Below are 25,449 nucleotides of genomic sequence, written 5' to 3'. Positions count from 1 at the left end.
TCAGAAGAGCCACCTTGAGAATGGGATAGTAAGGACTTAATAAAAGGTTTTCTTATAGCAGTGAAGCCCCAAGTAGAACAGTTTCATGATTTTCTCCACTTTCAATCAGCAGTACATGAATAGGAATGAGAGCAGCAGGTGATGTGAGTTTTAGCAGGGTAAGTAAGACTGGTGATATGATAAATGGGCAAGGGATTCAAGAGGACAATGTAGACTTTAACAGGAAGGGAGAAAAGGAGAACAATGTGTTTAGTACAGGGGTGATGTCCTGAAGGGTTGAAGAAGACAACATGGATGAAGAACATGGTTTGACTCTGCAAGGGAGAGGCAGAATGATATTAGCTTGTGATTTAGGAAGGAAATTTCAGAGTTCATTAATATGGAAGTAGTACATTTGTGGGTGAGGGCAAGATCAAGAATGTGATCATCTTTGTGTATGACTGAGGCATAGGGAGGAGTAGGTCATGTGAAATCAAGATAAGGACCTATGAAGTTAAGATAGTTATCCACATATATGCTGAAGTTCCTTTTTATGGGAGAGTAGTTTTGAGAAAACCCTGAGGAAAGAAAGGGAGTGTCCTGGAAGTCAGTAGATAGCAGCTTCCGGAATTTTGATTTTAGGGTCCATATAGAATCAAACACCCTCAAAGGAGGAGAGGTTACTGAAGTTGACAGGGGAGAACCTGGAAAGGAGAGGGAATATTCCAACTCCCCCTACCTCAAACAGTGAGTTGGGGTATTGAATAAAAGTACAGCAGGTACTGTAAAGGGAACTGGTATCAGCCAGAGCCAGAAAATGAAAGGAATGGAAAAGGAAGAGATTTAAGATGAAAGCAAGTTTATTACCCATGGAGTAGGCATTCCAGAAAACGCATTGGAAGGGGTGGGACTTTGAGAAGGGTGATGATGATGAAGGAATGGAAATTAGAGATTGGGGTAGGGAATGGGGTTCACTGGGAGATCAGGGTAATTTGTTAATCATTAAGGGAAGATTTTGGAAAGATTTGCAACGTACACAGGTTTTGGTTTCAGGGTAGAATTCTCTTAGAGGCAGTTAAAACTAAGGAGTAAGAACCTGAAGCAGAAGGATATGTTATTTTCCTCTCAAGAAGTAAAGCAGGACACAAGGCTGTGACTAGAAGAAATTCTGTTCCTCCTCTTCTGAAAGAGGAGTTTGATGCTTAGTAGAATGGTTCTTCTCTTCTAGCAAAAGGTTAGACACAAAGAAGATGTGACATGATGGAATGGTATCCTGAATGGCAGCTCTCCTCTTCCCAGAAGAGGTATGCAAACGATGTATAGTGAGATTCAATCCACTGACAACTATTTTCTATTATGAGCAATAAAATCTCCAAGCATTTGTTTCTTTTCTTTTTTATTCACTATCACCATTTCAGGCCCTCATCATTTCTCATCTGGTTACTTGCAATATTTCTCCAAATTGTCTGCCTGCTTCTTGTCTTTCCCCATTCTAATTCACCTTGCACACTATCAGTTAATTTTCCTAACTTTTGATCATGTCAGTATTCTGCTCAAAACCATTAAATAGGTTCGCATTGTCTATAATAAAGTCCAAATCCTTTAACTTGACATCCAAGGCTCTCCATAATCAATCTAGTTTATTGTTACAACCTTTACTTCCTTCATCATCAGAATCATTTTTCCTTCAAATTGAATTGCTGATCAAAAACTCACAACTTATTTCTGTCTCTCTATTAGTAGTGACTTTTCCAAAAATCCTAATTCAAGACTAAGATCAAAAAAATCTCTTCTGCAACACTTTTGCTAATCTCTCCTTCCCTCCTGACATTCCATATAATTCTCACACTACTTGTCATATGCTCCATCAAATTGAGTACATTGTATTTCTTTTATAAGATGTGAACTTTTCAAAATATTTAGTAACTATATTTCAATACAATTCATTCACTCTGTAATTTGTATTCATTTAAATACACTATTCAATGAGGGGATCCAGAGTTTTTTTACCTGATTGCCAAAAGGGATGAAAAAAATGTTAAGAGACTTGACCTAGAAGTCTCTGACCTAGAGAATAAGATAAAGCTAGAGGATAAATATCTTATTGGTCTTTGAATTCCTCAAATTTAATATCAAAGCGAGAATGATTTCTCCCCCCACCCCCACACTAGTAAATGGGTAATGAAATAGTTGTAATTTCAAAATTTCTTCTTATATACCACTGATTCATGAAACCTTTCCCCCAAGGTTGCACAAATATATTTTCCAGAGGAAAAAGAGAAATAATAAAACAAGATTTATAATTGCCTTTAGATAAAAAATACTAAGCTTTTTCCATTGAAAAAAGGAAAATAGCATAAACATCTATTCATAATACACAAATATGAAAAACAATTCTCCTATACTACTCTCCACTACTCTTTTTTGTTTTTTTTTTGTTTTTTTAGTTTTTGCAAGGTAATGGGGTTAAGTGGCTTGCCCAAGGCCACACGGCTAGGTAATTATTAAGTGTCTGAGGCTGGATTTGAACTCAAGTACTTCTGACTACAAGGCCAGTGCTCTATCCACTGGGCCACCTAGCCGCCCCCTGTGCCACCTAGCCACCCCTCTCCTGTACTCTTAACAAAATTCTATGACTTAATTGCTTAGACCATCAGAATAGATTAAAAACAATTACTTTTAAAAATCATCATCAAAAAGTTACATTAAATCAAATTAAGTTAAGAAATTTGAACTAATTATTTTACAAATTAGAACACCGAAGCCTATAGAATAAACAATGGACAAATATAAAAGGGCTATTTCCAGGCTATAAACTTCTCAAACCAGCCTTATTCTTGAAAGAAAAAAAAAATTCTGTTTCAAAAAAATTGTGATTTCTTAAGTTATAAAAAAGAAGATATAATTCTGATAATTAAAATGTTTTAGAAGGATAGACTCTTAAAAACCATCTAGTTCAAAAAACTACAAAAAAGGAAACTAAAGCAAAAGATGTTAGATGACTTGTCTCTAATCTCATAATTAGTAAATAACTGAGTAAGATTAGAACTTAATTTAGTGGTTTCACTCCATACCCATTGTTCTTCCTCTTAAAATTTGTTGGTATCAGCATTTAAAATCACTACCACGGTGTGCCTAATTCAACAGTAACAAAGAATCAGGACAAGTTTTCTTAATACACAACTTTTCACAGGTGAAAGATGTTTTGTGGTAGATGTGGAGTATAGAATATAAAGGGCTTCATTTCTATAAAGGGAGAAATTCATAATTAAAGATACCAGAATAGCTTTTACAGGAGTCTAAAATAAAGTAACAATCCTGTGAATATCAAATTTACTTTCCCCCTACATAACAATATTTATATGGTCTTAAAAGTTCATAGGGTACATTCCTACCTATCAGTACTATGAAGCTGATATATAAGTAGCATTATTCCCATTTTATAAATAAGGAAACTAAAGGTCAGGGAGATGAAGTGGCTGGTCAATGACCATGACTTATTTGTTCTGAGGATCTGCTTTAGAATTAGTAAGATCTGAGTTTAAATCTTGACCCATACTGGATGGGAAAATCACTCAACACTGTCTGTGACCTAGACAATCCTCTAAGACTAAATGACTGAGGAGTTTATGAAGGATGATCTTGCAAGTATGGACGCTTTCCATACTCAGAGTCCCCTTATACCATGAAATCACCAGTCCTCTTTCCCTTTACCCTCCCTTGTCCTTGCCAATACCTCCATTTATACTAGGAAACAGTCAAACAAGGGAACACACAAAAAAAAGGAAGCTTATCAACTAACTTGCAATCTTCTTTCCAGAGCCTGTACTGTAAGAGAATAATTCTCTTGTAAGTTGTCTTCATTTAAGTTATTCTCCACAGAATCAAAAGTATCACTCTAAAAAAGAAGATACAGTGAAACAATAAGAACTACATTACTGTACATAGTTTTTGGCTGGTACAAAGTGCTTTATGGAGATTAACTTGATATTCATAACCCTTTGAAGTTAGTAGTTCAAATATTATTGTACTCACTTTATAGATGTGGAAACAAAGAAAAAAAATCTTAGATGTTATTATACAGACCATTCTGAAGGTTAATCTTATAATTTCTTGACTATAATAGTAACATGATATATAACTAATGAATTATCAATTATCAGTAAGGTATCAAAATTTTATCATTTGTTTTTAAGTCAAAAAGGGAAAATGCCTTTACAATTATATCACTACTGTAGAATAACATTGCTAAGGAGAAAATTTTAATGTTATTTGGGTATTCACATTAAGATTGACTTTTATCATCTATCACAATAAATCATTGGAGGGCATTAAGGTATATAAAATATATTTTAAGTATATTTTAAAAATGAAACTTTTCCTCTCTCATTATTGAACTTCCAACATTTTTAAATGAGTAGAAAGAATCCAACAAAAAACATTTGAAGACTTCCAAAAACAGAACTTACTGAATAATTCACATTACCAAGATCTGTTATCTTGAATGAAGTTAGACAATCTGTAATGAAAGCATCCTTAAAAACTAGCAACAATTGTTCAGTTCCAGTGCCAATAAAGTCATCTACCAGGACTGATTTAACATTTTGCCACTTGGATGAAACCTGCAAGGAGAATTCAGTGAGACAAAATAAAAAAGACGATGGATAGAGAGCATTAACAGAATCCAAAAGCCAAGAGAATCTTAAGGTGTATTAATAAATACATAGTGTCCAGAAAGAGGGAGATGATAATTACATATTGACCTATGATCAATATAACATAACTTGTATACTTCTGGAATTCCCTTTTTAGGCTAAATGATGACAAACTAGAACTCACCCAAAGGAAAGAAGGATGGTAAGGACACTCAAAACCATGCCGTATGAGAACTGGTTGTAAGAATTAAGGATTTTTAGCTTGGAGAAGATAAAACTTGGCAAGATCAAGAAGAAAAGGCATAGTATTTAAGTATTATATATGTTTTTCTTAATCCTAGAACAGAATTAGGAATGATGGGTAGATGAAAAAGATTTTGGGTCTATATGAAAACAAAATCCTTTTTCCATTAGAGCTATGCAAAAGGTTGTCTGAGGAAATAGTGAGGATGCATTTCCTAGAGTTCTTTTAAAAAGAGGCTGTCAGGAATATAAAAGAAGGTATTCATATTTCAGGTACAGGTTTGGACCAGATAAATCAGGGACATTTGTACTGACTTTATTGCATTACTACTCAATACTCTTAGGAATCCATCTATAACAAATAAAAAAATGACAGATATGATTCATAAAAGATAGAAAATTAAACCTGACCTGGGATAATCAAATATAAGCAACTATAATGGCTTTGATGGGCATGCCTAGTAGATTTAACAATTCATTCTTTTTCATTTACCTCTGCAACGGTACATGGGCTACAATGTTTAATTTTCTAACACACTTAAAATGAGATTATTCTTACTTATAGCATTTAATATTTATCATTTATTGTTAATGAAGTTAATTACTTTATGTACCAAAAGTAATGCAAGGTGTATTATATGCCTAAATTAGATATGATTTATTAAAAAAAACTATCCTTTACAATTTGGTTTTAAAAGTAAATTAAGATAGCTAACAGATTTTGTACCTTTAAGATCACTTCTAGCATTTTCAAAAGTCATGAATTTGTTCAATCACTATAACCATAAAGTGAGTTGTAATGGAATTTCAAAGTTTAATATCATCACTAGGAAATCATATTGATAAGTAAAAAAGGTTTATTTTGAAATCTCTAGCATATCAGTCAATAATCTTCAGTATCAAATTAGAGTAGATTCCTACACTCAGATTAGTGAAGAGACCTCTTAACACTCATTTTATAGATAAGGAAACTGAGGCCTAGGAAGCTCAAAATGACTTGCTCAAGGTTCCATGGGTGACAGTTTGGAATCAAATCCAACTCATGTAACTCCAAATTCAGTATTCTTTCCATTGCATCACATAGCTTCTATTAAATTGTCAAACTGTTCTTCTGTATTAAATAAATGATAAGATGCAAAAAATAAAATCACATCAGGTTCTCTGTATTTTGCCTTTTTCCCCCTGGGGCACAAGGGAGAAAAACGCATGTGGCATACCTTACATAGCTTTTGAGACATCATTTCTGTAAGATGATACTTGCTCTAGAAAATTCCTAGTTTAATATTACAGTACAAGAACAACAAAATATTAGGAGTGCTGAAACATGGGGAAATATGACCTTAAGTACAAAGCAAGAGATACTCAAGACACACAGTTCTACTTCTCTAAATCTTTATTATGCCATTTAACTTCTGAGGAGAAACTATTTTTAGGAAATAAGTGTGTTAAAAACAAGAGGATGTGTAGATAATTATTAAATAAGTATATAAATCCTGATCATCATTTTCTAAACAAGAAAATGACAATTTTCCTAGCAAAGATTTTGAAAAATATTTAACACTAACCAATTGTCACCATCAATAATAGATTGAACAATAAATTTCTATAGCTTACCATAAAGTGCCTTATACTCAGGTAGGATAGTAAAATAAATAACTCCACATAACTTAATAATTTAAAAATTTTTGACATATGATTTACTTTGGTTCTATAACATCATTTACATAATAGATAAATTCATATGGTCTTATAAATTTTAAAAAAATCTATCATATAAATAATATATCAGATTATGAAATAAGAAAAAAACAAATGATAAATCAAATCACACTTATAAAAAAACTTTAAAATACCAAGTTTAATATCAACTCATTATCTTTTTTAAAAAAAAGGATTTTGACCTATAAAACACATATAAGCAGTAAAAAAAATTATCATAGAATTTAAATAAAGGTAAGAAAATCTTACAACAAAATTGATGCTGGAGTTTTTCTTTTGAAAATACACTAAGATATTCTCTATAGACAGAAGGAACATTAAAAAAAAAGTCTATGACCAAAATAATTGAAATTTTATGATAGCAATTATACCTGAAAACTTTTTTCCCAGATGGCACAAACATCATTGGACCTAAATGATACAATATAGAGTAAGTCTCCTCCACATGAAGTCATAACTTGTAATGCATATGGATCCTGAAATGGAAGCTGGCATAGACTTTTAGGGACACCATCTTGGAACCAAATAAGTTGATTTTTTTCAGTTAGAGCAATCAGAGAAATTCTTAACACAGCATTATCTACTTTAGCTGCACAAATATGTATACATATTACCACACTGCCATAAGCATGAGGCAAAAAATAAGCATTACTTAATATTTTTTGACTTTCAATAGAATAGGCATAAAATTCAGTACCCCAAATTGCATAATCTGACTTTGAAGACTTCTGACTACTTTCTCCCTTAGTGGAATGAGGGTCTCCTACTCCAAATAAAATAGTGCCTAAATTTTCAATCTCCCCTGCCCACTTGATGGAAGAAAATTTAACTGGTGCACTGATAATTGTGTCATTTTGGGAAGAAAAATAAAAGGAAGTTCTTCTATGTCTCCACAAGATTGATGGGCCATTAAGTATTTTTATGTCATCTTTCATCTCATAATCTAATGTAAAATTCATTCGTTGTTCAAATTTATTAGAACTGTGAAATAACAATAAAAAATATTTGAAAATTTTCTTTTTGTTTCTTTTTATCAAAACACAAGGGAGACTAATTCCTGTTCTGAAGTCTGTTGCACAGCTGCAACAAATCATTTCAAAACTTGAGTGTTCTCCATGCAACCTAAATACACCAGTGGACTTGGGAATAAATGCTCTTGTGTTTCTATCAAATGTCATTCTTTTCACATGTAATTTGGATGTTTTTGCAGATCCTTCTTCCATCAAGTCTCCTTGTGATAGTTGAAAAATAAGGACTTCCCCATTGTAAGACAAAAGCTTCTCTTGCTTATTAGATGACATTGTTCTTCTGCTGTTGTCTCTCAACAATACCAACTCTTTATACGAATTTGATTTTGGGGTACAAACTGCGCCAAAGAAGATGATCCTAATCTTTAAAAAATAAAACATAAGAAATGTTGACATTATTTAGGAAAATTGTTTTTATAAAGACTGTTACGCATTTCCTATAGATATGATCACATTTACCAGAAAAATAATCCCTGTACAGTTGATGACATAGTTTCTTTCTTAATCAAATTTTTAAAACTTTTGATTAGAATGCAAACTGATAATTAGAAAATGAGTATAATAAGCTTAATGAAATAAAGTTGAGGCAAACCTAAGAATTTCAACACAAAAGTATTAAATGAGACTATCACTACTTTTTCTTATTCAAGGAGGAAGATGGGGGAAATCAATGGAGGTTAGTGATTTTATTAAACACCAAACAAACTTTTTGATCAAATCAATTACAGGAAACATAAAGTTAATCAGAAGTTTTTTAAAAATTAAAGTAGAGCTATGGGTACTTAAATGAATGAAATATTTTGCTTCAGTAGAAAAATAATGTCTCTATATTTTGAAGTTAGTAATTAGCCAATAGCAAATGGGGGGAAAAATTATCTTTGCATTTGAATCTTTGTTCCACCCTTCTGAAAAAGGAAAGGAATTCTAGGAAATTGAAACATATCCGTCATAAACAATGGCCCTTAAGTGAAATATCTCCATTTTTCATTCTATAGAAGAATTATAACAAGCATATGGAAATAAGTATACACTAAATCATCTATGAATTTCAAGAGATGTATTTTTTCTTTACCCCCAGAAAAGAACTCTATATTTACATTTTCCTCTCTTCCCTGACTCTTCTATACAACTACTGCTATACTTTCTTGAATTTCAGGGTAACTTTGGAGATATATAGGGCAGGAAATCAATTGTTTCAAAAGGAACTGATGACTAGATAATAAAAAAAATCTGATATACTAACTTGGATCAGTGACCACTTTAACAAGTTTGAATAAAAAATTTCCTTAACTAGATAAAAAAATTGGGAAGCTACCAACACAATCTTTCTCTTGTTAATTAAAATTTGTCAGCATTCCAAAGAGAAATGCTAATGATAAACTTTAACCTCACCTGGAACTGGCCTTCATATGTATCATTTCTAGAAGCAGTAAACCAGTGGAAAGATGATTGATTCTGCTAATATCTAGATTTAGTTTTTTACCCCATTGTTTTTGGTTATGAACCCCTAATCAGTATTTTATTTCTTGAGACTAAATCAGATACACTGAAAGTATTGGAGGGAAAATAATTTTAAATGAAAAAGGGGTTGGGTTGTCTTATTTGTTTTCAGAATTTTGTTATTCTAAGATATGCTATGGTAAAACTAGATCTAATTGTTATTAGGCAACATATGAAAAGTACAAAAGCAATATTAAAAGAAGCAGTCTTAGTTTCTTAAGATGTTATTATTTAACAAATATAACCAACTTACAATTTCTCAAAGGAAACCATAAAATATTCTGATCATACAAAAATCCGTAGAGAAGACACATGTCTATACTTTAAATGTGCCACAGCCACCGTGGGATTTCTGGGAAGAGAAAAATAAAAAGCAATGAAAAAGTGAAGAGATCTATTCTAAGAGTTCATTTGGTGGAAAATTTTTCCTTTTAATGCATTTTCTTTACTGTTCATATTCTAAAAGGTCTACCTATTTTTTTTCAGTGCTTTTGCTACAAGGGCTATTGTCAAAGTATCTCTTATTCTGTAGAGAACAATTGACTCTGAAATAGAATACATTCATCAATTCTTATTCAACAGCAGCTCTTGATTTTATATCTCTTGGTTTGAAAGTATGGAGATAAATCCCTTGGTAATTTTATGTTTGGGGAAATTTTTATTTTCCCTCTGAAGCCACAAAGTTTGTTTTATCAGAATATACATACACATATACACAGAGAAGAGGGGAATAGGGAACAGAAAGAAGTACAGGGCTTGTACACGGAGGAAGAGCTGAGTCCAGAATTTTACAAGCAGGGAAGAACTAACTGAATTGCTTTTTGGAAACTAAAGTAATTTTAACTACCCCAAGCTTTTTCTTGAAGCAAAGGTTTATATCTTTAATAGCAGGATTCTTCCCTTGTAGTTGTCTGGTTATTTGGCATAGAATATGGAGGGCATGAAACATATTATAAAAAAGGAAAATGGCATTAGTACAGAGGATGTTTTGGGAAAAATGTATATCTAAAAAAACAGGTGGACTAGCCTGGTGGTAAGAAAGAGGTCTGATCAAGTTATTAGTAAGCACAAAATGCTTACTGATTTAGAGGCATAGACATGAGTCACACAACAAAGGCAGGGGTGGATAGTCTGAGCTCATTACTAAATCAAAGATCCATCAAAATTTTCTGAAGTAAAGAATATTTTCGTTCCCTACATGGCCTTGAAAGGTGTTTTTTTAACTCTGCTGAAGATAAACAAGAAAACCAGGTTTAATGTTTACTACTCCTATTCTAGAAATATTTACCTAAGTAAATACATTATTATTGCTAGGAAATATAGGAAAGCCTGGTCCCTTCAAAAAACTTTAACAAAACATTAGCAGAGTAACAAACAAATGAAGACAAAAAAAAATTGAGTGTGAAAGCCCCGCAACATCTAAACATTAGCTTTAAAAAATACATTTGTCACAAGCTTGCTATACAGATAGTAACTACTTTATAAGTATTTTTAAAGGTTTCCTTTTTTCTCCTGTTTTAGATAAAACTATTCTCAAAGGCACAAATTACTGATAAAATAAATTACCAAATTTTAATTCCCCCCCATTTAAAAAGCTCAATACAAAACAAAATTCCAAATGATCATAGAATTCTCAATTTAAACAACAAATTCAGTCAGTCTGAATTCTGAATATTGCAAATGTTAGGTAACTGAATTATACATAGCACATTGACTTATCCATGAAAATGAATTTCTATTCATAACACACTGACCAATTCAATGCTTATGAAATATACAAAATTGAAATTAAAAATGCTATTCTTCTGTAGCACTAGTTTGAAGGTCAAGTGCTTTACAAACATTCCATAAAATTAGAACCCTTTATGTAGACAATATTATTAATTCTATAGATCAAAACATGGAGTCAGAAGGAGCATAATTTACCCAAGAATATTAAGCAAATCTCAATTCAAAAGAACTCCTAAGTGATCTGGAGGCAGTTTGACTCAGCACAATGGGGGCAACACTTTATTATTTTGTGGTTAATTTTCTGAGCAATAGGCTTTTTGTTCTTCTTTATTCTATCAGTGACTGAGTAAAGAAGGTATAAAACAACAATCTAAAATTTCTGCTTCACAACTAAAATTCTAAAGTAAAAACTTTTGAGAAAAGTGCTGGAGAATATCTATGAAATATTATCAGGATTCTTTACAAAATCTAAGTTAAGAATTCAACTCAAACAATTATTAAGTAACTATGATGAAAGGCAATGTAGGAAAAATGATGATTTGGAGATAAAGAAGGCTTGAATTTAAATCCTGACTCTGATATTTATAGTGACATTATGGACAAGTAACAGCCGCTCAAGAGATTACTTTACAAATTTGTAAAGTAATCATTTAATAAACCTTAAAGTGATATGTAAATGTTATTGTCTTTCTCATTTTCAAGGGTTAACACACAAATAAGTATACATGTACATGTGGATATACATATATGTATATACTATCCAGCTATTATTCTTATATTTTAATGTTCTATGGAATATAGTACAGGTAATTAAAATAATTAAATAAAAAAGTATTATGATGCAAGCACTTTGACTGGAGGCTCACTGAACGTACTCTTGGAATAGCTCCAGTGGATAACAGAATAAGCCTGTTCCTAAATAACTTTGATATCCCAGCTAACTCTATTTTTTGAAGAGATTTTTTTTATCATTGCTGTTATTTATCTTCGTTTTAGAAGAGGACCATGACATCTAGGAAAAGTAATGCCTACAAGTGAATTGTAATTAAGTGAGGAAGAGCCAGGCAAAGTCATCAATCTCACATTGTCCTCCAAAGTCATCTGGGTCTAGTGGCTACCTATAGATCAGGATGACTGGAAATGGTCCTGGAAGCAGTGAGAGTTTTTAAAGTTAAGGTCTTTAGGAGGTCTCAGTTTATCTATGGTATCTTGGGATTTACAGTCCCCAAATCACTCTCATTCTCAGATTGACCAACAAAAGGTGCCAGGCCAAGCCTGGCCTGTTGCACTAGAATATTTTGGAGTGAATGTAAACAGCAATTATTTCTGTTTTGGTCAGAAAGTCTTGAGGGTATTTCCCTCCAAGACTGATTTTTTTTGGACTAGATAAAAGAGGCCATTCTTTGCTTCATTTCTTTCTTACTTATCTTTAGTCACCAAATGGGCACTGATTCTCAAACTGAAACTAGTTAAAAATGCTAGCTTAAAAAGTTCAAGGTCTTCCATTGCATCCAGAGCCATCCCCAGTCTTCCTGATTCATACCTGACTAATGGACCCAGTTGGCTCTGGAGGAGAAAGTGAGGCTGGCCAGTTGGGTAATACAACTCTCTCCTTCCCTTCTTCTATCCACATGGAGTATTTGGCCAAAGGAATGTAAATTTTGATCACTGAATGTACCAGCCCCAAATCACTCTTAACTTTCAGCTTGTAGATTATGAATATTTGGAATAGCAATATTCACTCAAAAAACCCAAACAAAAACAACATTGTTCTTAAGTTTTAATGGAGCAACATTATTTCTAGGGTATTTTGGCTAATAATATGGATGCAGATAATGGAAAAATAGTATACAGGGTGAGTTCTCCAGGGGATTTGTAGCATGAAAATTTGTCATGCATGATCAAAGACAATAAGCTCCTAAATTTAGCCAATGGTTAACATTATGCTATGTACTTAGTAAGTGCTAATAAGCAATAAAGTTTCTACCATTTCATTGTATAATTTACATTGATCAATACATTCAACCTGAAGAATGTCGCAAACTTCTGGCCAAGATGGTGGAGAGAAGTCAGGCACTGTGTCGAGGGCTCCTGGCTTTCCCTCAGAACTAATTTGAATCAAGCCTCTTAGCAGAATTTCAACTGACAAAATCCAGGAAAAAAAACCTAGGAGAACATCTATCAAAAAAGTCTGTCTCAGGGGAGTGTGGGTGAACTGGGGACAGAGAGCCAGGGCAGGGGCCATGGGGTGAGGCCTGGAAACTAAGCTGAGAACAGCCTCAGAAGCTTTGGCTGTGTGAGTGGCAGATGGGAGAGCTCCAGCTGGGCTGGAGGGAGAGTTCTGGAGTGTGGCTAGACTTCGATCTGCACAGCTCGGCTGGTCTGGAAGACCAGGGGCAAGAGCCCCATATTTTCAGGGGAGTCCCCATGGTTCCACTTAAGATCCCTCCCCTCCCCATCCCTGTAGAAAAAAGTGACTCCTTCCAGAACAAACACAGAAACATCCTCCCCCACCCCCCAGGCTCTGGCAAGGGCAACAGAGCTCTCTCTCAGTAGAATAAGGAGATTAACTATCTAGCCCAAGGGCCCAGCCCACATTGTTCAAGGATAACCAGCCACCCCTTCTCCCTGCCCAGAGGGAAGTGATCCACATATCAAGGACACAGACACTCCATAGAAAGTATCTACCATCCCCTACTGACCAGCCCACTTGGAGTTACTAAGACCAGTGAGCAAAGCCTCTAGGGTTTTCAACATCAAAGATCTGTGAACCAGCTCCTCCTCAACACAAGATTCTAGGAAAATAAAGAAAAGCCAGTGGGAAGGGGCGGGGGGGGGGGGTGTCCATTGAAGGCTACCTTGAAGAGAAAAGTTCTAACTCAGAGAGATCTAGAACTTCTGGGGAGAATATGAATTGGTCTCTGGCCCAGAAAGACTTCCTTAAAGAAATAAGGAAAGAGTTTAAAAATCAATTGGAAAAATTGGGAAAAGAAACTTTGCAAGAGTAAATTAACATCTTGCAACAAGAAAACAAATCCTTGGAAAATACAACTGGACAAGTGCAAAAATGAAAATAATTCTCTCAAAAACCACAATTGGGTAAAAGGAAAACTACTTCAAAGATAGAACTGACCAATTGGAAAAGGAGTTGCAAAAGGCAAATAAAGAAAATTCTTCTCTAAAATAAAAAGAATGGGATCTGTGTAAACTAATGACTACATGACACAATGATAATCTGTTAAAATTGAAAAAAAAAAGTAGAAGAAAAGATTATTGGAAAGATGACTGACCATGGGAATAGATCCGGGAGAAAGAATTAAGAACCATTGGCCTTCCTGAAAACATTGAGGATAAAAAAAAAATGGCTAGACACTATATTTCAGGATTTAGTGATGGAAAATTGCCCTGATATCATGGAACCTGAGGGCAAGTTATTGAAAGAATGTAAACCGCGCTGCCTCTGCTCTCCTCCCCTGGAGCAGGCCCCCGCGGCTCCCGGCCTTCCCTTGCAGCGGCTCCCCCCACCCTTCCCGATCCCGGAGCTCCCGGGGCCCGAGGGGGCGGCCGGCGGGGCAGCCCGGAGCCGGAGGCCGGGGACAGCGACGCCGAGGGCGAGGACATCTTCACGGGAGCCGCCAGTAAGTCCCTGTCCCTGAAGAGAGCATCCCCTCCACCAATCATTAGCAACTCCAAAGAGAATGGAGTCCATGAAGAGCTGGACCAAGATCAACAGGACCTCTTTGCAGATGCCATGGTAGAACTATCTCTGGATAGCACACACAACCACCAGAAGGATGAGTTGGCCAAAGTGCCTCCTTCATTCACTTCCCAAGAAGTCTCAAATTCTTCTTGCAAGTCACAGCCAAAGAACTATGAGGAGCTGGAAGAAGAAGAACAAGAGGACCAGTTTGATCTGACAATTTGCATAACAGATCCAGAAAAGATAGGAGATGGTATGAATGCATATGTGGCCTACAAAGTTACAACACAGACCAGCTTACCAATGTTTAGAAGTAAGCAATTTTCTGTGAAAAGAAGATTTAGTGATTTTTTGGGACTTTTATGAGAAACTTTCAGAGAAACACTCGCAGAATGGATTTATTGTCCCTCCTCCAGAGAAGAGCTTAATAGGAATGACTAAAGTGAAAGTTGGGAAAGAAGATTCTTCTTCTGCAGAATTTCTAGGAAAAAGAAGGGCTGCCCTAGAAAGGTATCTTCAGAGGATTGTGAATCATCCCACCATGTTACAGGATCCTGATGTCACAGAGTTCTTAGAAAAGTAAGAGTTGGCACGAGCAGTGGGTACACAGACATTAAGTGGAGCTGGTCTCTTCAAGATGTTTAACAAAGCTACTGATGCAGTGAGCAAAATGACCATCAAAATGAATGAGTCTGACATTTGGTTTGAGGAGAAACTGCAGGAGGTGGAGTGTGAGGAGCAACGTTTACAGAAACTGCATACTGTTGTAGAAACTCTAGTCAACCATAGGAAAGAGTTAGCACTCAACACAGCACAGTTTGCAAAGAGTCTGGCCATGCTAGGGAACTCTGAGGACAACACTGCCCTGTCCCAGGCTCTGTCCCAGCTGGCAGAGGTGGAGGAGAAGATCGAACAGCTGCACCAGGAGCAAGCCAGCAATGACTTCTTCCTCTTAGCCGAGCTCCGGAATGACTACATTCGCCTCCTGGACATAGTCAGGGGTGCTTTTGACCATCAAATGAAGACTTGGCAGCGTTGGCAGGATGCCCAGACTATGTTGCAGAAGAAACGGGAAACTGAGGCAAGGCTTTTGTGGGCCAATAAACCTGACAAACTGCAGCAAGCCAAAGATGAGATTGCAGAATGGGAGTCTCGTATGACTCAGTATGAAAGGGACTTTGAACGAATTTCGACAGTGGTCCACAAGGAAGTGATAAGGTTTGAGAAAGAGAAATCCAAGGACTTCAGAAACCATGTAATCAAGTACCTTGAAACCCTTCTGTATTCACAGCAGCAGTTGGTGAAGTATTGGGAAGCCTTTCTCCCTGAGGCGAAGGCCATCTCCTAATGGACCAAGAAAGCCAGAGCCCACCTGAATTTACGCTGCCTTTTTATACATTATACCTCTCCACCTTTAATGGATCACAGTTGCACATCCTGCTGAGCCTAGAGACTTAACCCCTTTACCCCTTCCCAGGACCAAGCTGCTCCAGTAATTCTTCTAACTGTATTTTTCATTTAGCTTCCATATATATTTTCTTACTGAAGAGAATAGTTTCCTGCTTTAAGCAAAAGATCTACAGTTAGGTGGTGGGACTATGGGGTGGGGTGTTATAAATATATAAATAAAAATGTATATTTTTCAGGATGTGGTTTAGAAACTGGGAATAATGTTTTCTGTTACTCCTGATGGTGCCATGAAAAGATTATGTAATAAAATATTTTAAAATCTGGAAAAAAAAATACATCAGTCCCCTCCTGAAAGGGATCTAAAAATGAAAATACCAAGGAATATTGTGATCAAATTCCAGAACTATCAGATAAAACAGAAAATCCTGCAAGTAGCCAGAAAGAAACAATTTAGATATCAAGGAAGCACAGTAAGGATTAATCAAGACCTGGCTGTATCAATATTAAGGGATAAAAGGGCCTAGAATACAATATTCGGAAGAGCAAGGGAGCTTAGAATGCAACCAAGAATTCACAATCTGGCAAAACTGAGTCTTCTCTTCTAGGGGAAAAAGATGGACACTAAATAAAATAGGAGACTTCTAACTTTTCCTGATAAAAAAGACCAGAAATAGAAAATTTGGACTTCAAAGAGGAGACTCAAGAGACACATGAAAAGGTTTTAAAAAAGGGAAAAGAAAAAAAAACTGCTATCCAATAAGCTCAAACTGGCTATATCCCCATCTGGCAGAAAGATTTTCATAACTCTTGAGAACTGTAAATCTATTAGAGAGAATATACTTAGGAGAATGGAAACTCATGACTTATCTGTCACTCAGATAGAATGATTTCAAAACACTATCTCCTTAAAAAGGAGGGCCAGCAAGGAGTTGGGAGGATGGGGGAAACTGAATGGGGTAAATCACATTACATGAAAAGGTAAAAGGACCTACTGCAATAGAGGGGAAGAAGGGAAGAGGTGAGAACCACCTGAATCTTAAGTCTCATCAGATATGGGTCAAAGAAGGATTTACATACACACACTCAATTAAAAACACACACTCAATTAAAAAACACTTTTCCACTTTTCAAATATTAAAAGGGGAAAGGGGGAGGGGGAAGAAAAGAGAAACTAAAAAAAGGAAGGGAAGGAAGAAGAGGCAAAGGGAAAGAAAGAGAAGGGGGGTTGGACAAAGGAGGGCAAACACACTGAAAGTGGTGGTATTCAGAAACAAAATACTGGGGAATATAGATAAGGTGAAAAAAGGGGTAAAATACAAACAGGGAAGATAGATAGTATGAAGGGCAATAAAGAGTTTGTAATTATAACTTTGAATGTAAATAGGATGAACTCTTCCTTAAAAAGTAAGCAAATAACAAACAGAGTGGATTAAAAATCAGAATCCTACCATATGCTGCTTACAAGAAACTCATTTGAAGCACAGACTTACATATAGAGTAAAGGTAAAAGGTTGGAGCAAAATATATTTTGCTTTAGCTGAAGTGAAAAAGGTAGGGGTAGCAATCCTTATCTCAGACAAAGCAGCTGCAAAAATAGATCTCATTAAAAGAGATAAGAAAGGAAATTGTATTCTCCTAAAAGGTACCATAGACAATGAGGCAATTTCAATACTAAATATGTTTGCACAAAAATGGTATAGTATCCAAATTCTTAGAGAAACTGAATGAGCCACAGGAAGACATAGACAGCAAAACTCTACTGGTGGGAGACCTCAACCTCCCTCTCTCGGATTTAGATAAAAATAACTACAAAATAAACAAGAAGGAAGTTAAGGAGGTAAATAGAGTGTTAGAAAACCTAGACATGATAGACCTTTGGAGAAAACTGAATGGGGATAGAAAGGAATATACTTTTATTCCTTGCAGTATGGCACTTACAGAAAAACAGACCATGTACTAGGGCATAAAAACCTTCTAATCAAATGCAGAAAGGCAGAAATAATGAATACTTCCTTCTCAGATCATAATGCAATAAAAATCACATGCAATAATGGACCACAGAAAGACAGGCCTAAAACTAATTGAAAACTAAATAACCTTGTTTTAAAGAATGAGTGGATCAAACAACAAATTATAGATAGAATTAATGATTTCATCCTAATGACAATAACGAGACAACATAACAAATCTTATGGGATACAGCCAAGGCAATTGTCAGGGGATATATTATATCTTTAAATGCTTACATGAATAAAATAGAGAAAGAGAAAATCAATGAACTAAGGATGCCACTAAAAAAATTAGAGAAAGAATGAAAACCTCCAATTAAATACCAAATTAGAAATTGTAAAAATTAAAGGAGAAATTATTATTGATAATTTATAATTAAAAAACAAAATAGCTGGTTTTATGAAAAAAAAAACAAAAATAGATAAACCTTTGGATAATTTGATTAAAAAAAGAAATAAGAAAATCAAATTGCTAGTATATAAATGAAAAAGGTGGAACTTACTACCAATAAGGAAGAAACTAAAGTAATTCAGAATTATTTTGCTCAAATATATGACAATAAATTTGATAACATAAGTGAAATGGGTGAATATTTACAAAATTATAAGTTGCCTAGGTTAAATGAAGAGGAAATTAAATACCTAAATAACTCTATCCCAGATAAAGAAATTCAACAAATCATTATTGAACTCTCTAAGAAAAAAACCTCCAGGGCCAGATGGATTCACAAGTGAATTCTATCAAACATTTAAGGAAAAACAATTGGTTCCAATTCTATATAAACTCTTTGGAAAGGTAGGTGAAGATGGAACTCTGTCTCACTCCCCTTCTACGACACCAATATGGTGCTGATACCTAAACCAGGAAGAGTCAAAACAGAGAAAGAAAAATATAGACCTATTTCCCTAATGAATATAGATGCAAAAATCTTAAATAAAATCTTAGCAAAGCAATTACAGGAAGTTATCACTAGGATAGTACACCATGACCAAGCAGGATTCATCCCAGGAATGCAGGATTGGTTCAATATTAGGAAAAGTGTTAGTATAATTAACTATATTAATAAGAAACCTAACAGAAACCATATCATTATCTCAATAGATGCTGAAAAAAACCTTTGTCAAAATATAGCACCCATTCCTACAAAACACTAGAGATTCTAGGAATGAATGGATTATTCCTTAGAATGATAAGCAGTATCTATCTGAAACCATTAACAAGCATTATATGCAATGGGGATAAACTAGAGGCATTCCCAGTAAGATTGGGAGTGAAACAAAGATGCCTGTTATCACTACTATTCAATACTGTATTAGATATGTTAGCATCAGAAGTAAGAGAAGAAAAAGAAAATGAAGGAATTAGAATTGGGAAGGAAGAAACAAGACTCACTCTTTGCAGATGATATGATAGTAAACCTAGAGAATCTTTAAAAAATCATCTAAAAAACAACTAGAAGCAATTAGCAATTTTAGAAAAGTTACAGGATATAAAATAAACCCACATAAATCCTCAGCATTTCTATATATTAATAACAAGATGCAGCAGCAATAGCTAGAAAGAAAAATCCCATTTAAAGTAACTTCAGGGGGCGGCTAGGTGGCACAGTCGATAGAGTACCAGCCCTGGAGTCAGGAGTACCTGAGTTCAAATCCAGCCTCAGACACTTAATAATTACCTACCTATATGGCCTTGGGCAAGCCACTTAACCCTAACCCTATGGCCTTGCAAAAACAAAACAAAACAAGACATAAAAAAAGTAACTTCAAAAATATTAAATACTTGGGAGTCTACTTGCCAAGGCAGACTTAGAAACTCTATGAAAACAACTATAAAACACTTCTCAGACAAATAAATCAGATGTAAGTAACTAGGTGAACAGCAACTGCTCATGGAAAGACTGAGGTAATATAATAAAAATGCCAATTCTACCTAAATCTACTTAATTAGTGCCTTACCAACCAAACTTCCAAAAAATTACTTTAATGAGCTAGAAAACATTTAAAGTAATTCATATGGAGAAACAAAAGTCAAGAATATCAAGTGAAAAAAGTACAAAACAAAGCGGCTTAGCCTTCTCAATCTAAAATTAAATTATAAAGCATCAGTCATCAAAACTGTCTGGGGGTGGCTAGGTGGTACAGTGGATAGAGCACAAGCCCTGGAGTCAGGAGTACCTGAGTTCAAATGGGACCTCAGACACTTAATAATTACCTAGCTATGTGACCCTGGGCAAGTCACTTAATCCCACTGCCTTGCAAAAAAAAATTTTTTAAAAACCTGTCTGGTACTGGCTAAGAAACAGAGCGGTGGATCAGTGGAAGACACTAGGTGCAAAAGAGATAGCAGGAAATGATTATAGTAATCTGCTGTTTGATAAACCCAAAGAGTCCAGCTTCTGGGATGAAAATACTCTTCAATAAAAAGAAAATTGGAAGTCAATATAGCAGAAAATTGGATTAGACCAACATCTCATACCCTATACCAATATAGGATTAAAATGGGTACAGAATTTAGATATAAAAGATAATATTAAACAAGTTTACTAGGAGATCAAGGAATAGTTTATCTGTCAGATCTATGGAAAGGTAAGCAATTTACAACCAAGGAAGCAATGGAGAATAACATTAAAAACAAACTAGATAATTTTGATTACATTACATTTTCTAGCTCATTAATTTTTTGGAAGTTTGATTGATAAGGCATTAAGTAGATTTAGGTAGAAATGGCATTTTTATTATATTACCTCACTCTTTCCATGAGCAAATGATATGTGTCCAGTTACATCTGATTTATTTGACTGAGAAGTGTTTTATAGTTGTTTTCATAGAGTTTCTAAGTTTGCCTTGGCAGGTAGACTCCCAAGTATTTAATATTGACTGAAGTTATTTTTTTTGTCTTTTTTGTTTTTTAGTTTTTGCAAGGCGATAGGGTTAGGGTTAAGTGGCTTCCAAAGCTATACAGCTAGGTAATTGTTAAGTGTCTGGGGCTGGATTTGAACTCAGGTACTCCTGACTCCAGGGTGGTAATGTATTCACAATGCCACCTAGCTGCCCCCTGAAGTTACTTTAAATGGGATTTCTCTTTCTAGCCATTGCTGCTGCTGCATCTTGTTAGTAATATATAGAAATGCTGAGGATTTATGTGAGTTTATTTTATATCCTGTGAGTTTTCTAAAATTAAAGCATTTCTGAGGTACTACTTCACACCTCTCAAGATTGGCCAAAATGACCAGAAAGGACAATGTGGGGATGTGTGTGTGTGGGGGGAATGAGGTTGTGGGAAAAATTGTAAAACTGAAAACATTACAAAAAATGATAGGTAGAAACAACTCTTGTGTATAATTGGAAATGAAATAAAATATTTATATAAAAAAAAAGAATGCAGCAATGAGTTGGTCTTTATTGGCACAAACAAAAATCCATATGAATTCAGCCATTTGTTCAATGCTTCTTTTGTCAACATATCACCTGAGTTTACATGAATATTGCCCAAGAAAGACTTTTTGGTTCCATTCTTAAGACTTTAGCTATTTCATAAACTGAATTCTGAGATAAGTAAGGTATACCTGTTACCAGACTTAATGCCATGGCTCAATGAAATAATATACACATGTTCCAAATATATGACCAATGTATCTTGTACACTAAAAATGTCAATCCTTTTTTTAAAGCAAATATTTATTTCTCTATATTTACCTTAAGGTAATGGATTTCATGTTTCACTAATATTTATAAGGATTTTTTTATCCCACATGTACAAAAATATTTCTAACAGCTCTTTTCGTAATGGCAAAGAATTGGAAATTGAGGGGATGACCATCAATTTAGGAATGGCTAAACAAATTGTGATGAAACACTATTGCTCTATAAGAAAACATGAGGGACTGGATTTCAGAAAAGCCTGGAAAGACTTGCATGAACTGATGCTGAGTGAAATGAGCAGAACCAGAAGAACATTATACACATTAACAACATGGGACAATGATGAACCATGATGGACTTGTTCATTTCAGCCGCACAATAAACAAGGACAATTTTAAAAGACTTGTGATACCTTTCATATCAAGAGAAGGAACTGTAGAGTTTAAATGAAGACCAAAGCTTATCTTCTATTTTTATAAACTGTTATTCATATATACATATATACACATATATCATTTTTCCTCTCTAATATTTTCTTTCTTCCATTTCGATCTGATTATTCTCTCACAACATGTTCAATATCCATCTATGTTTAGTGTGGTGATAAATATAGAGCCTATATCAGATTGCTTTCTGTCAGAGGGAGAGAAAAGATGAAGGGAGAAAAACTGTAAAACTCAAAACTTGCAGGAAAAAAATGGTTAAAAACTACCATTGCAAGTAGTTAGAAAAATAAGTACTTTATGGGTTTTTTTTAAGATATCTTTCAAATTTGTTATGGTCCATCATAGTTAGAAAAAATATATTGACAGCTTTTGCATAAAGCGTTGACTGCTTTATAGACGTTCTTCCCATTTAGCAGCTTTGATTTCAAGACACATATACACAAACGCACATTAAACATTTGTAACTTGCCTGGAGAAGTTCAATGCATTATTATTGCTGTTGCTGTTGTTTTTACTACTGTCCTGATCTGGGATTTCTTTGGTGTTCAGAACTTCCCATTCAAAAACTATCTCTAGCAACACAGACAAGCAATTGTCGTATGACTTTCAGTAGCAAAATAGTTGCCTGGGGTACTGAAATGATTTTCCCATGTCATACAGTCAATTTGTGTGGGAAGCTGGACTAGAATCTGGTGATTATACAAAGTTATGTCACCTGTGCTCTGGGGATACACTAAGTTGGCTTTATGATGATCTGCTTTTCTGCAATCAATAATCTTTGCCCTTTGATGTTTGGAAAGCTCTCTAGTACTCTGGCAGAAAGGTTTTATATGTGCTAGTGATTCCATGACATATCTTACCAGCCTAATTTTCCTTTCCTTTTACTATAGAGATGACAGAAAATCCTCTTATTATTTTCTGCCCTTTGGGGTCAGAGAGATTCCATTTTTCAAACACAAAACAGTGGTATCTATGGAGATTTATTTGTGAAGAACAAGGAGGCTGCTTCTGTCAATTACTGCTTTTGGAAGGTCCTTGGATTTGTCACCACTTCTGGATATAGCATATTTTTGTATGTCAAGAGATAAAGCTATGTATACTACTCAGGGAACTGATTTTGTCAATGGTGACTATCAGATTGTTGAATATCTGTATCATAAGAAGTCACATGAGACAGCTGTTGATAAAAAGTAAAGTCAAACCTAAGAAACAGGTACTCAAACAAATTACCCATGATAGTTTTAAGTTGCTTTAAGGCTCTACTGGGATAATCTACTTAGATAAGAACCTTTAAAAGCATTTTATCTATGATTCCATATGGATAGGAAATTTCAAGTATGAAAAATTTCTTTACTGATATACATAAGCAACTCCCTGACAAGCTGTAGTCTTAAGTTATCTGGGGCACTGAGAAGTTAAATGACTTGCCTATGACTATACCAAAGACTTCTCTCAGGGACTGGTAAGGTCTTTCTGACTCCAAAGGTCTACTTTCTATCCAATGACTATGTTGCCTTGGGAAAAACTATAAACTACCTAATGGTAATCATTGTTATTATTAGTTCCTCTGTGAAGTCTTATATAGCTTCCCAAGGAAAAATGTTCTCCCTTCATAAGATCACTTATCTTACACTTACATGCTATATCTCATCCTGTGCTGGTAGATAGGCAGTTTGATACAGTGGATAGATGAACCAATTCTGGGTTCCAGTTCCATTTCTAATATCCTGGGCTGGGTTACTCTGGCAAGATCCAACCTAGCAGGATTCCAGACAAGGTTCATAACTATCAATTGCAAAAGAGTAGCTAACCTGCTTTTAGAAGGAGGTTCCTCCTTTAGAACTTCCTACACAGATGACATCAGAGGGGAAGCAACCAAAACAGCATTTATATAACAGTTTAAAGTTTGCAAAGCAAATACCTATTATTATGATCATTTTACAGATGAGAAGACTAAGCAGACAAAGGTTAAAAGACTTGCCCCAGGACTCAGCTAACAAATGTCTGAGGCTTGCACAGGAACCCAAGTTGTTCTGTACTCTACCAGACCACCCTCTTTTCTGTAGTAGGCCTTTCAAGCTTGTTGAAATAGCTATTGCCTTCTTTGAATGAATGAAAAGGGCAAAGGAGAAGGTGAAGGCAGATGGATAAAGACTAGGAAGGGGATCATCACACAGACACACATATATACATACTATATAGACATACATAAGCATACAGAGTGCCTTTGGAGTCCCTCTTATGAAGGAATGAAAAAGAGCTGGGGAAGGGGCGAAGACAGACTCACTTAGTCTGGAGAGAAAATCATTTCATGTATAAAAATCTATATCTTTATGTGTCCATATACACACATGCTCACTCACACACCACAGACATACGTGAACATACAAGGTGTCCTTGGAGTTCCTTCTATCAACGAAGGGAAAAGAACCCGGGATGGAGAGGAGGCAATGTCAATGATGGTGAGAGAGAGAATGTATTTTACGTGTACACATGTACGTGTCTTTATGGATACACACATACGTGTCAATTATGCTAGATATAGGTACAACAATACATAAATTATATACATTTATGAAAGCATGCAAGATGTCCCAAAAGTCTCAGAGCTGCTTTGTTCTAAAACTATTGCTTTAATCTTTTTTTGTGCAAGGCAATGGGATTAAAGTGAGTTGTCCAAGATCTGTAATAAGGAGGCCGCATTCGAACTCAGATCCTCCCGACTCCAGGGCACCACCTGGCTGCCCCAGCTTTACTATTTTTAAACATTAATATTTTGCCCAATTCCGTAGAATGGAACATCGAGCGTTGTGCAGAGAACGAGCCCTCGGGTTTCAGGCCATCGGTACCCGGGCCGCGCCAAGACTCCGGGTCGGCGGGCTCGGCAGGCGCCCCCGCAGGGTGAAGCAGGCCCGCCGGCCTGGGCGCGGGGGCATCACGCCGGGCGCTGGGCCTGGGCTCCCGTCGTGGAGGGGGCACGAGCTGAGCCTGAGAGCCGGGGGCGCTTTGGCTTTCAGTCCAAGGAGCGCATTAAGGGGCAAGGACGCCCGCCCTGGTCCGGGCAGGTCTCCCCGGCCGCGCGGGCCTCGGGGCTTAAGGGTGGCCGCTTCCTCCGCACCTACCTGCGGGCTCCAGGGAGCCCACGCTCCGCCGCCGGGAGACACCGCCCACTCCGAAAAGTCCCGCGCCAGCGAGGCATGCTGGGAAGGGAGGGGCGAGGAGAGGAGGGGCGGGGCCTCCTAACCCGGAAACGAAGCAGAGGAAACTGGGAGGAGTTCAGGGGGAGGAACCCGAGCGGACCAGGGAAGCTGGGAGGAAGAGGGAGCGGCCAAGGTGGGGGCGGAGTCGGGGGCGGGTCCGGGTCCGGGCCTCCAATCCGGGCGG

General features: G+C 35.9%; 2 protein-coding genes across 2 annotated transcripts in view; one reads left to right on the top strand and one right to left on the bottom strand.

The window, feature by feature from the left end:
- FANCB (FA complementation group B) overlaps nt 1-25,262 on the bottom strand; it is a 37,883-nt gene extending 12,621 nt beyond the window's left edge. Inside the window, exons 1-5 of the mRNA XM_074192420.1 lie at nt 25,188-25,262; nt 9,378-9,476; nt 6,968-7,987; nt 4,449-4,601; nt 3,782-3,877 (exon numbers count right to left, since the gene is read on the bottom strand). Of these exons, the coding sequence (XP_074048521.1) occupies nt 3,782-3,877; nt 4,449-4,601; nt 6,968-7,897 (1,179 nt within the window). The 5' untranslated portion in view covers nt 7,898-7,987; nt 9,378-9,476; nt 25,188-25,262. The remainder of the gene's footprint in view (nt 1-3,781; nt 3,878-4,448; nt 4,602-6,967; nt 7,988-9,377; nt 9,477-25,187) is intronic.
- Nucleotides 14,407-16,198, top strand: LOC141492052 (sorting nexin-1-like). The gene is given in 2 exon segments (XM_074192701.1): nt 14,407-14,915; nt 14,917-16,198. Coding segments are annotated over 2 exon segments (1,296 nt in total). The 5' UTR covers nt 14,407-14,606; the 3' UTR covers nt 15,904-16,198.
- Nucleotides 25,263-25,449: the final 187 nt, after the last annotated feature.

Source organism: Macrotis lagotis, chromosome 6, assembly GCF_037893015.1.
Source record: "Macrotis lagotis isolate mMagLag1 chromosome 6, bilby.v1.9.chrom.fasta, whole genome shotgun sequence".
NCBI lineage: Eukaryota > Metazoa > Chordata > Mammalia > Peramelemorphia > Peramelidae > Macrotis > Macrotis lagotis.
This window is presented reverse-complemented; position numbering and strand designations above follow the sequence as displayed.